This window comes from Pollachius pollachius (assembly GCF_949987615.1).
Source record: "Pollachius pollachius genome assembly, chromosome: 3".
Taxonomy (NCBI): Eukaryota; Metazoa; Chordata; class Actinopteri; order Gadiformes; family Gadidae; genus Pollachius; species Pollachius pollachius.
The window spans coordinates 47,208,155-47,221,480 of record NC_136936.1 but is presented as its reverse complement, the minus strand read 5'-3'; the positions used below and the strand labels follow the sequence as shown (position 1 = coordinate 47,221,480).

General features: G+C 50.4%; 1 protein-coding gene across 1 annotated transcript in view; it reads right to left on the bottom strand.

Annotated features, from left to right (window-relative positions):
- Nucleotides 1-13,326, bottom strand: part of thsd7ba (thrombospondin, type I, domain containing 7Ba) — a gene marked incomplete at both ends in the record, with an annotated part of 111,038 nt that overhangs the window by 44,541 nt on the left and 53,171 nt on the right. The window contains 5 exons of the mRNA XM_079733839.1: nucleotides 1,196-1,374; nucleotides 2,041-2,128; nucleotides 6,913-7,016; nucleotides 8,469-8,601; nucleotides 10,328-10,443. Of these exons, the coding sequence (XP_079589965.1) occupies nucleotides 1,196-1,374; nucleotides 2,041-2,128; nucleotides 6,913-7,016; nucleotides 8,469-8,601; nucleotides 10,328-10,443 (620 nt within the window). The remainder of the gene's footprint in view (nucleotides 1-1,195; nucleotides 1,375-2,040; nucleotides 2,129-6,912; nucleotides 7,017-8,468; nucleotides 8,602-10,327; nucleotides 10,444-13,326) is intronic.

Sequence of the window (13,326 nt, the reverse complement as noted above, 5' to 3'; positions counted from 1 at the left end):
AGGCTCAGCGAGGGGGGGAGGGAGTTAGGGAGGGTGTGCATGAGTCACCTTTACACTTTGCTGCGCTAAGTGTAAGTGTTGCGCTAGGACGTCTGCTATGGAGTCATTAGCATAATCCCATTATTCTAAGAGCGCTGTTTTTCAAACTCCCGCCTCGGCGACATCGAGGCGAGAGAACGCAGAAGTACTTCTCTTTATTGACGTCACGACGGCTCATTTGCGTTTTAGTTTTTTCAATATTGCTTCCAGACGCATGCGGCGAGCTTACGTATTCGAACACCCAAAGAGTGCGTTTGTTTCGCTGAAGAGGTCTCTGGGGCGTGGCTACAGGGTAGAAGTGTGCATGAAGACGGCCCGGCCCAGCGGCGGTTTGCTCGCGCTCCCCGTCAGGCTTATTACAAGACGGCAGTAAAGCAACGGGGCCGGCTGTATGACAAAACCGTTTCCGAGGGGACGACCGAATTATACCAGCGCTCTTATCTAATGCGTTGAAAACCTGCAAACGCTTAGGGAGAAAAAACAACCCCGCAGCTATATTATAAACACAACACCGGGCATCAGTCCAGTCCGTAATTAAATGACCATAACCTACTGTGGACCATTAGTACCTTTATCAACCCCCCCCCCCCCCCCCCACGCCGAAGTGAGGCCATGATGCAAGGCTGCATGTCTGGGTTTTTTATGAGCATTATAGATGGAGACGGGCTATGTTTACTACAGCCCCTACGGCAATATATAAAATATTCATGAAGACAAATAGTATCTAGCCCCGGTTGGAAACACAGCATGTAATTCAGACATTGTCATTGGTGCTGGAGAGAGAAATGCATTTCAAACTGGAGGGGGTGGTGGTGGTGAGGGCGCGCTAATTCAGACCCGACACGATACTCCAGGGACCGCGGGAAATAGGAGGGAAAAAGAAAAACGGAAAAAAGGTGCGGTGGGGAAAAGGAGAAAGGAGGAGAGGGGGAGGCTGGGATAATGTATGTCAGGGCACCGCCTGGGCGCTGTACTCTGAGGATACCGTTCCTGGAAGTAGAATAGATTAGTTCTTCCCTTTTATTCCGTCCCTTTGTGGTGCGACTGTAGTGGTGTTTGGGGACGACAGGAAAACTGGACCAAATACGGAAGCAGGTCGGGGAGAGGGGGTGAGGAATGGAGCTGAGTCGATCCGGTCGTCTGTACCGACCCATACCTGAGAGGGACCGACGGCGGGTCCGGGAGCCGCCACAGCCGGCGCAGTCGGAGAACTTGGACCAGGCGGTCAGGACGCAGTCATCCCGGCAGGCCACGCGACACTCCCGGACCTGGGGCGGCGAGGGCCCCGCCCACCGGAGGCACGCTGCGATCGGCGCCGCCTCCTCCTCCTCGCTGCTGCAGCTGAGCCCTGGAGGACAAACACACACACACACACACACACACAGACACACACATGCATTCCCACAACCACACACACAAACATTCATGCAGAGCAACAACCGCAAACACACAGGGGAGAGGTGTCACACAAACACACACATACATGCGACCGAAAACCAAATGCACACACACAAATACACACACACACACACACACACACACACATGCAGACCCAAAACAACACACACACACACACATGCAGACCCAAAAACCACACACACACACACACACACACACACACACACAGGCCCATCCACAACCGTAAACACACACAGGGGACAGGTGTCAAACACACACACACACACAGACACACACACACAAACATGCCCACCCACAACCTCAAACACACACAGGGGATAGGTGTCAAACACACACACACACACACACACACACACACAGACAGAGACACAGATCACACACACACACAGACACACACACAGATCACACATCACTCTTATTAAAAATGATCACAAGCCAACCACCTCCTTTCACTGCAACCTCACAAGAAGCTCAGATCTCCAGCCAGAGAGAGGCTCAGCAGCTCCTACGGGCTAGTTATTACCGGATGATGAAACGATAATCAATAGCGCTGTAGCTCTGCAGAGGGGGTCCGGTACATACTGTGACCAAGAGGGAAACACACAAGGACTCAGTTCAGCTCCGTGGCCCCCTTTGCTCCGGGCCCCTCCACCTGCCTGCGTGGGGTCCGCTGGAAGGACCACAGCGACCACAGGGAGAGGTGAGACAAAGCGCTCTCACCTCCGTTACAGCTTTTCAAGGTAGCAGCTGAACAGCGCATCGCGTCCGCCTTAGATAGCCTCTGAGTGCAGCTTTGGCCGTTAATTTTCCCTGCACCCTGCTGTGGGCATCGTTGTTTTTATATACCTTGACCTGAGTGGGGCAGGACGCTCTTTAATGAAGACAACACGCTGGGAAGGGGAGATGAAGAGCTACATATGCTGGCCGGACCCCCCCGTCTACTCCTCAATCTCTGAGATTTTACAGGGCCGCACACCGTCCTTTAACAAGTGCCGCTCGTTCGATAACCGCTGATTGTTATTTTGAACGCAGGGGGGCCACTATTATCTTTTCCTTGAGAGGCAAGGTGGGAGGGTTTTAAATCATCATGATTGCGAGCCTCGCCTGATGGAAGGAGGAATCGTTTGCCTAATTGCCGACATTGACATTTTCCGAGTGTGTGCATTAGTGACGTTGGAGGAGGAGAAGGAGGAGGTGGCGGGGAAATGTCACACAAAGAGAGACAAACACACCTATCACCTCCTCCTGTTCATCTAGCATGGCTTCACCTCGAGCACAGGGAATCAAACCCTGGCTGGATCCTCTGGCGCCATGTTGAGTCCCCCCCCCCCCCTCTCTTCCCTTGCACCCCCCAATTCAACCCCCCCTGCTCCCCCCTTTCTTTCTCTGCACCTTCCCCTTCACCCCCTCAGTTCGGACCACCCCCCGCCCCCCACACACACACATCCCTCCCTCTGCTGCTGTTGAGAGAAGGGGGGGTCCATCGATCGACAAACATGCCTTTAACACAAACTATTGATTCCTATTTGACTTTTAGATTTCAGCCCTCTGACAGAAAAGCGCCAGGGTTATACGAGCCCTCTGTGTGGGAGGGGGGCACAGTGCTGAGGGCTTTTAAAGGCACGGCGTTGGGTCAACAATAGCTGCCCTGTCAGAAACGCAATATTATGAACAACTGCTGTTCAAAGCTGGAGGCCAGTATTAAGGTTGTGCTTGATATCTCTACGCCGCCTCCCGTGCATATTGAACAGATAGCTCCTATGTGCGGCCGCGGATATATTTAGCACCACTCCACATCCCAGACCTTGTGAATAAAACAATTTGGCCGAAAGTAAGAGGCTACATCCCTGCTTAGTGATTTTTTCCGTAGTAATACAAAACACGGAAAAACGTGGCTTATCAAAAAGACCAGATCAGAAACAACAACAGTAACCCCGGCATGGAAGACTCGAGGGCTGCTCCCTTTTCCCGAACGCTGTTTAAAAATCGCACACACATTCCCATTCCCGGTCGCTCCCACCCCATTCGTCTGTGCCACCTATTCCCACTCTTTTTTTAGCAGGGTCCCCGCCGAGCGAACGCCAACAGTGCTGACATTCCGACTCCGGAATCAACGGGAGCCGGAACGTTTTCAGCTCAATTTATCTCAACCTCGGCGTGACCCAACCCCGATGGTCCGCACGGCAACGCGCTAATGATATCTCCCCTTGCTTAAATCATTCATATTTTGCTGTTGGTGTCGGGAACCCTGCCGTTGCCAGCCGAGATCGCCGTTGATTATACTCATCTCAGAGGTGATGAAAAACCGCCACCACCCACCACCACCGCCACCACCCACCACCACCACCACCACCACCCTTAGTGCTTTTATTTTCGGAGAAGCTTGTCACACTGGGCATCGGTTTGTGTTTGGCGGACGACACTAGCTCACAGGAGCCGTTCTGGACAAGGACAAGACACAGAGTGCTTTTTTTTAATCACGACTCTTGCTTCTTAATGACAGACTTGCTTCTTAATCAAGACCACACACATGGTGTGGAACCAGGCTGGAATCAAGACTGCAGCGCGAGATAAACTCGTGATTTTTCCTTTGTCACAACAATTTGTCTTTTACTTCTCCGCTCAATAAATCCTGCCTGGAATCGGGCCTGATTGAATTTGCTCTGGCCGTCAGACACTGCATATTATATTGTTCTCGGGCAAGCTTGGGCGAATATTGATTTGAGTTCATTTGAGCTCCTAAACAGATCTTTCTCAAAGCCTAAATTAAATTAGTCAGTCAAGTAGCTCCCACTTGATCCTCATACCAAACAGAACTGGTCGTATTTTTCAATATGCGGATAACCCACATGTGAGTATTTCACTATTAAGGCTGATGGCGTTGAGACGAGTACTTGCGACTTGCAAGAGTCACACCCTTGTGTCTTACGTGTGGAGTATAGCAAGGCACATTATCTGATTCTGTTCGGCTTGACACAAACAGCTCATTCAGTATTCCATGCCTGTAAAATGCAATTATCTGGTGACAAGCGCACCCTTATACAATGTACACAAAGAGAGAGGATAAAACGGCAATGAAAGTACACCAAGATCAGTGAAACGGTGCATAGGCTCTCAGCAAAACCCAGCTCAATCCCCTCTCATGTTCTTCTCTCCAGTCTGGCCTGTAAGCTGGCCTATCGTGTCCCCGCCGTGTTCGAGGTCAAAAGTTTATCCGGATACATACGAGCGATGTAATCAGTGGAAAAAAACCCACCTGCTCTGCCTATATTCCGCTGACTGTGCCTTTTAGAACTGGTTGCCATGGCGATGGTTCCCCTCACTCTCATCCTTCCTAGCGGGCGGAACGCCGGCTGAGCATGTCTTTCCGCTTTCGTAAAGCCACCGCGGACACATACATGACATGTATATATACAGACTCCGGATCGCTGCACCAGCAGCATGACCCCTCCCCGACAAGGCACTGTCTCCAAGACTCCCTCCAGGACACCTTCACCCCCCCCCCCAACCCCATTCTTCCCCTGTTCCGATCCCTGCCAAGGGTACAGTTGTATTCGGTCCAGCGAGTACAATTTAAAGCCTATCCGGTCCTATTTATTCAGCCCTATGCTGATGAAGCAGCTGTCTGCTTGGCCGCCCCGTTCCTTGAGTCTGCCCATCCGCGTCGCACCGTGCTCAACATTTTTATTGCGGTGAGCTCGCCTTAACCGCCATCACACCTGGCCGTCAAGGGGGGGGGGGAGAGAGCTGGGTAAATAAAACAGTCGCTATCACTTAAGACCTGGAGGGATGTAAGGACTCCTCGCCGTTCTTTAAATAGAAAACGGCACAAAGCGGATTTCACTTTGTACAAATGCTAGGAGACGGCCGGCCATTTTCTCTATGGACAAAATAACCAATATAAATGAGAGTATTATCAGAAATAGCACGCAGCAGATGAGTTTCAATTCATCAAATGGTGTTTTCTTTATTAAGGAGAAAGTCAACTCGCATTTAACTTGATAGCATTCCACTGCCCAATCGTTTCAAATGCAAAACCTGTTAACATTTAGCATAATTTCCCAACCTCCGTACTTTCTGAAATGTCACAGGTATTTAGCTCAGCAATTTTTTCAAATCATATTCAAATACTTAAGCTGTAAACGTCAACGAGGGGTGTTCCGAACGCGGGCACGCTACATACTTCTCAAGGAAAAAGTCACACAAACTCACTTAAGAAATGCTTTTCATAATTAGCCCGCGGTGCAAGAGCGGCGCAGCTCGGGCTAGGAGTAGCCGTGCTCCAAGCTACTCAGGGGGAGAGCCCACCGATGGCAGCCAGGGAAAAAACACATTCATTCCACATCGTTCCTCTTCGTAAATTAGCCGCAACAGCTAGTTTTCTACGATTTATAGGGACATTTTCTTTCCTCTGAAACGAGTCTGAAATGATCCAATTAACACTGAGGCATTTTAACGACCGTGAAACATTGGCTATAGGGCTGCTTTTGCCTTTACTGCTGGAGCAACAGGATTTGGGGAGACGGACAATATGGAGGCATGTGTACAGCTCGGCAGCAGGTCTGCAACGGAGCGCGTTTGATTCTAGACAAAGGACTTGTAGTGTCTAAATGACACTTGAGGCGATTACGAACCACGTAGCAAATTTTTACGGCCGCCATGAATCTATACTATTTGCAGTTTGCGTCAGAGCGGTTGTTAAGTTGTTTTCGAATCGATGTGGTCGGTAGATGGTACTTGTTCATTTGAGTAGATATTCCTGGTTGTGACGCTATTCATCGGCTTCCAATTTGTCTGAGCTGTCTTTCTGCCTCTTTCGCTTACGCACTTACTCTCTCGTACTCAATTGTTTCTTGCGCGCAACGTGCTTGTGTTTTTTTTCCCGGCTTCTGTGTGTGTAAGTGTGTGCGATTACTCGTGTTGATGCCTGCCTTTTTAAAACACAGAGTTTGACATGCGGAGCGAGTGTGCAGAGTGCACACACACACACACACACACACACACACACACACACACACGCACACACAGGATCTTATGGGTGGGTGGACAGGGGGAACTGGTTGGTGTGGTGCGGTTGTTTTTATCAGGCCGGTGCCTTTTGAGCGTGAGAGCACATGAACAGGCCGCATGCAGAAAGAGGGTCGCGACTACTGGTCTTCCCTCTCCTGTCACAGTGAGCCGCTGCTGTTGGCGCAGCCGACGCCTTCACTAACCAGAGACGAGTCGCGTGATGCAATCACCGCGCGGCACTCGGCCGACTCCAGCTGCTCCCGTCTGCTGACAAAATTGGCAGCCTCTTTATGTCGTCGGCGTTCTTAAAGAATCTCTTCCCAAAAAGAAGCGCGCCCCGCTAAGGGTCATTAAATAAGGACGGCGCGTCATGGGTGTGTGCTGGAAAGACAGAGGCGAGGAGACAGACAAGGAAAAGGAAAGGAAAGGGGTATGGGCACTTGCCTCTGGTCTCCAGACCGTTTCCACACGGTTCCCCAGGGGCGGCCATGCCTTGCCGTACAGAACCGGGAACCAGCGTGCAGCTGTGCCACTTGCTCGTCTTCCACCTGTGAATATGAGGAGATAGTTATTCACAACCGTGGGTTTGATTCGATGGACAGCAGCGCGACAGACGGAACAGAGGCACCTAAAGGGTTTTGCAATCATATGAGATAAAGAACAGGACACGGCTGCGTTCTCTTAAGTGCTACTAATTGATGCTAATTCCTGGTCACCGGTCAGCCCGTGTGGCATTAGGCCAGCATTCACCGGCCAGCGCCACAGAGTGATTGCTGCTTGATATACAAATGAATTAATCGGTTCTGCGGTTTTGCCCATCGAGATGTCTGCGGTGGAATACCAATATCCACCGAAATAGAACAATGTTCCCTATGCTTTCCAAGGACGGAAAAAACAAAACCCACAACGGTTGCTGTTCATCTGCCTGGGCTTCTGAAGATTGTTTTGGAGCTATAGGGTTTTAAAAATAGAGCCCACACAGGGCATACTGATTGGGCTCAGTGTGTTCCCAGTGTGCCCTGCGTGCACCGCACGGAAACTGCATGGGGGCGGGGGTCCGGGCTCCCCGAGTTCCGCGGCTGGGGTTAACAGTGATGTATAAATGTATGCGTGGGCGTGCGTTCCCCCGGCGCACGTGTATTGAGATTCAACCGGCAACACCGAGGCGTGGCAGTACGTCAGTCTTGATGTGGTTGTTGGACTAACGGGATGAATCAATTTCGTTTTGGTTTAAGTGTAGCACCTGTGAAAAAGAAATGCTTTTTTTTTTTTTTCAGCTGGGAATGTGGTTTTAGAGCGTCTGTACTCCACTAATGCCCGGTCGATCGGTAATAAGTACGGTGCATTTTATGTCATTAAAACTAATCGTTTGCGATTCTGTATTGATGGAGTCTTATCCCGTAATGCATTGATTGGTTTTCTACGAAACCATGATAAAATCGAAGTGCGGTTGAAGTGAGGTTCAACCCACTGTACACACGTGCTTTTTGTGTGTGTGTGTGTGTGTGTGTGTGTGTGTGTTTGATCATGAGAGTGAAAGTGAGAGAAAGTGGGTTTATGTGTGTTCACGGGTGTTTCTGGTGTGTGTGTGTGTGGGTGTGTATTTGTACGTGCATACATTTGTGTGTGTGTTTGTGTACATGAGTATGTGTGTGTGGCTGTGTATACATGGGTGCGTTTGTATATACATGTATGTCAGAGTTAGTGAGTGAATGATGTGTATGTTTGTGCATATGTGTGCGTGTGTGTGTGTGTGTTTGTGCATGTGTGTGTGTGTGCGCGTGTGTGCGTGTGTTTGTGTGTGTGTCTGTGCGTGTGCGCGTGTGTGCGTGCGCGGGTGTGTGCATCTGTGTGTGCGAGTGTGTGTGTGTGTGCGTGCGCGGTTGTATGTGTGTGTGTGTGTGTGTGTGTGTGTGTGTGTGTGTGTGTGTGTGTGTGTGTGTGTGTGTGTGTGTGTGTGTGTGTGTGTGTGTGTGTGTGTGTGCGTGCGTATGTGTGACCTGTAGACTGGACACAAGGGAAGAGATTCACATTCTCTCTCTTCGTAGAGCGTGTCCGGACACTCCTGGCCCCCGTGGGCCGCTCTCCGGATCACCGTCCGGTAGCGGGACTGCGTGGCCGCCGTGGCGTTCGCTGTGGGACAGAGGAACAAGAAGCTAACATGGCCGACAAATCGTCCGGGGACGTCCACGACGGACCTCGAGAACACAACGAGAACGAGACGTTTACGAGGACACGGCACACAGAAAACATAACCAACCTACAAAGACATAAAAATGACTAAACGCGTCAACAAAAGTTCTGCCGTTGCGATAAAAAAGCGTTCCCGATTGCGTTCACGTCCGAGTGGTTACGGCGGCGGAGTTGTCCTCCGGTGCGAAGCCATCGGTCCAGACGTGCATCAAACTGTAATGGCTTCATTTGGCTCGGGTTCCAAGGCTCATTACACAACGCTAATTACTGAACATTGAAAATGGGGCAATTAGGACAGTAATCACATCATCAGGGGACCGAATGGACTGGAGCATATTTACCGACGAGTTGGCCACACCAATCTTCCCGTAAAACAATTGCGTGCCTTATTTGAAATTTGATTAGAGTTTTTATTTAAGGAAAATTGCGTCGGTGTTAGCCCGGAATTAAGTGCCAAGACTTCGTCGGTCAACTCCTAAGACAATTCTGAGCAAGTCTATTTTGATTTAGACTTTCATTTTTAACCCCGTTTTACCCCTTGTTATATACTGAAGACCCCTTTATTGTGGTTGAAACTGTTTAAACATATTATTAATATCCATATCTATTGACATAGCACAGGCCTCCCCATCTGCCAGCGCCTGCGATGCCGCTCCTACAGTAGAAACTCTTCCTGATTTGGCTGATGTTGCTGCAGCCGCCGCCATCACTGTGATGAATCGGAATGTGCTTCGGTGGTCCACCAGGATTTGCAGTTGGCCTCTCCCACCACTCTACCCAGCTGCCTACTCCTGCGGTCAGTCTGCAACTGTAGTGGGGTCCGGTGCTGAGTGCAACTCCTCATGCGTATTTATGGCAACCTCTGTGTGAATGCATGAGCTGTGTTTGGCCCGGAGCGACCCTGTACGTTGATAGCGGATGCCCGCTGAGCTGCTGGCGGGATAAAATGCCCTTCTATGTGTCTTGTTTGCGTCCTCATTCAAGTGCTTTTCCCCGCCGCACAGTCCTAAGTTGTTACCCCCCCACCCCTCCCTGCTGTGATAACGTCTTTCCTATTCATATTGTTATGTTCCCTTGCTGTGTAATGCCTGTCTATCTGCCATTTCTTGTGTTTATTCCTCACCATTACTAAAAGGAGGCATTCTGTTATGTTTATGTTTCTCTTGAGCCTTTCTCCTTTAGTTCTCGGGAGCTCAGAGTTCTGGGAGGATTGTCTTGCACTTCAGACTCGGACGGTGGCTCTAGTACCTTAAGGGTTCTTAAGAATAAGGAGCACACATCAAACCTATTGCCCGGTAACAAGAATTTGTAAATATAACAGTTTATTATAAGTTTATTTGACCGCTGTTATTTGATTGAATCCTTTTCAAGAAGAAAAAAGAAAAGCGACAGCTGTGTAGCCACAGCATAGTGACCTTGCCTTCACTCCCCACAGTGAGCAGTACGTAAAACTGTCCTTTTATTTGTACTTAAACGATACTGGTTAGTCTGTCTCACGGCGTCAACCCCTTTCACAACGTAGGTACCTTCAAAAAACAAAGCTTCCTTAATTGGCATCATCTTTAGGAAAAACCCTTGCGATTGAGACCCAGCCCTCGACTCAAACCAACAGGTAGATTACCCGGAAGTCTTTGCCATTGTGCATACAGGTCTGCTGCGTGATTACCTAGTGTGCAGTGGGTGGGGCAGGCTGTCCATTCACTGAAGGGCGTCACGACGCAGTCTCTCCTACAGGGCAGCACACATGGTCGCAGGGTATCTGGCCGGGCGGAGTCCGGACACCTGAAGTATCAGACAAACAGAGTTGGTTAAATGGTGTCTTTCCCCCCGCGGCGACCCGGTGATAAGTGGCCTGACATGGTCCGGTAACAGCGCCAGGCGTGGGGAGAAACAACCAGCCTGTCCTTGAGTTCACATGTTTCCTCCAGGCCCGAGAACCACATGACGGATTGTAACACCGCCCCTTGATGCGCTGTGTGTGTTTGAGAAACGTGGAAAATTGCCAAATATTTGCAGCTAACTGTTTTTCGCTGCTTTTCTATTCATTCTCTGTGTCCAAGACACACAGAGACCTCAAGCTGCTCAGAGAAAAAAAAAGAAAAGGGCGAGAAAAGACAAAGGTTCGTCCAGCTAGTTGGGGACCACTGTTTTATGGATCATATAATACCCAGTGGGGGTTGGTGAATACTAATTAGCTTCGTTAGTATTCATTAGCATGCAATGTCTTTCAAGGATGCCACACCTTGGCAGAGTCTCCCCTGATTACCATCTAAATAATAAAACACTCTTCAGTCTTTTCAAACAGAAACAAAATGAAATTCAACAACGCACGCCGCACGCCCTGTTTGCCGACGTCCAATAGAGCGCCTTGTAGCGTGGAGGAGGTGCTTCGTTCGTGGCGCCTCACGCCACAAAGTCAAAGTGGGCCGTGTGTGTGTGATGTGGTGGTGCGCCCCCCCTCAGAGGTGGTTGTGAGGAGCCGCTTCAGAGTGGGGTGTCGCGTGGTCCTCGACCATCCCCAGGGTGAGGGTACAAAGTATCCCTGGTGGTCGCCAAGGAGACGTGATGTAGGAGCAGAATCAATCAAAGTCTGGGTGCGCTGGTTGCTAATTAGAGCCCATAACGGCGAGGGGGCATGCAGACCGCCGGGGCGATGGATCACCTCCTCGGGTGCCAAGGACGCCATTACAAAGGCGGTCACCGTCGCATCTCCCAGATCAACCTCGCTTGAAGAAAAAAAAAAACAAAGACATCGTTTATTTGACATGCCCACTCCGCAGACCATAATAAGTCCCCATGGTGGTGTCTCGAATTTCATACATTATCAGCTCTGAGAGGGCTGGGTTTAAGGGGAGGCTATGCAAAAATCTAACGCCGTTATGCGCTTTGATGTCCTCTCATGAATGAGAGCCCCGGTGCGTGTCTCACACTCAGACACGCAAACACACTCACACAGACACTCAAACTCCCACACACAGACACAGACCCACTCACACAGACACTCAAACTCACACACACACTCAAACTCACACACACAGACACACAAACGCAGATACACACGCACAGACACGCGCACGCACACATGCAGACACACACACACGCACAGACACAGGCATACGCACACGCACATAGACACACACGCACGCACACACACACACACACACACACACACACACACACACACACACACACACACACACACTGCACACAGTCCCATCCCTCACACTTCAGTTTCCTTCCTTCTCAGTGGTGGGCAGAGACTTCGCTCCCCCTACAACATGATTTGAGCATCTCATCCCCAGCCCACCCACCACCCACCACCCCCTCAGTATAGGATCCCATATCCTCTCCCGCCGCGGGAGAAGCCCAACTCGGCCAACCCTGGGATCAAAGTGGTGCTTCTTGGGGGAGGGTGGGTAAGGGACATGAGACTCAAGCCTCCCTCCGAGTATTATTCACAGCTTGTCACTGCCTCCCCCCTCAACCCCCCCCTTCCCCCTTGCCACCAACCGCGACTTCACACCTCCGTCACCACCAGCCAAACCACCAGCGCCAGCCGCCAGCGCCCGTCACGCGAGCCAGGGGACACGGTTGGGAACTGGAGGGGAAATGGATTCCATGAGATGCTCGTCGCGGAGCCGGGAGGAAGGAGTGGAGCGCCAGGACCCGGGCCACTCCGCTCGTCGGGCTAATGATGATGGATGAGCCGGGAACGTTTACGATGATTATAGTTGCACCGTTTTGATCACGTTAGGAATACCGCAAGTGCGCCTGTTTGCACTGAGCACGGTTATGGAACACAGTGTAATCAGCGGATGTAAGTGCTATCGTTTTCATCGTAAAACTGTCTTTTTTTTAATGCAACGTCTGAACAATACAGAGAAGAACAATTGTGTTCTTTCAACTTTCCGACCGGCACATTCCATATACGACAAACTAATTAAAACCAAAAGCAGTCAAAGAAAACAAGAAACAAGAAAAACCGAAAACCAGTCCACCCCTGACTCTTATAGCGCGAGTCGAAGGCTGTTGTTGCTAGGCAATACAAGTACACCAGCAGGCAGTGGCTGCAGAGTGACCTGACCTCAACACAACATCAATACCATCTCGGGAGTCCTCCTCCTCAGGTGAGAGCTGTTTAAAAAGGGGTCACTTCAGTGGGCCCACAAAACCTTGCGGCAAAGTCTGGCTCGGAAAAACAAAACAACAGAGCAGAAGTCCCGGGAAAAACTAACAACGCACCGGTACGAATTCAGAGGACCCCCACATGGTCCATTACCTTCCCTCCTACAGCACCGAACACCAGAGCGTGTGTAGCGTGTCTCCTGAGTGTTAATCGTACCCGATCAGCTCGGATATGTCAACTCTCAGGTCTGTTTCCCAGGGCAAACGCACACTAGTGACTCACTAGAAACTCACTCTGTGGCTATGATGAATAGCGACGCACAAGCCGTGTGTGTGTGTATGTGTGTATGATACCGTAGAAGCTATTTTATTAGGGGAGTACTGTGAGAAGGTCTACATCGGCTGGTAGTGCACAAACGACAGCCCTATGGGGGAATAGGGCCACCTCGGAGGACGTAACAACACACACACCCACACACACACACACACACACCTACACGCACAGACAAACACACACATGCACGGACGCGCACAAACACC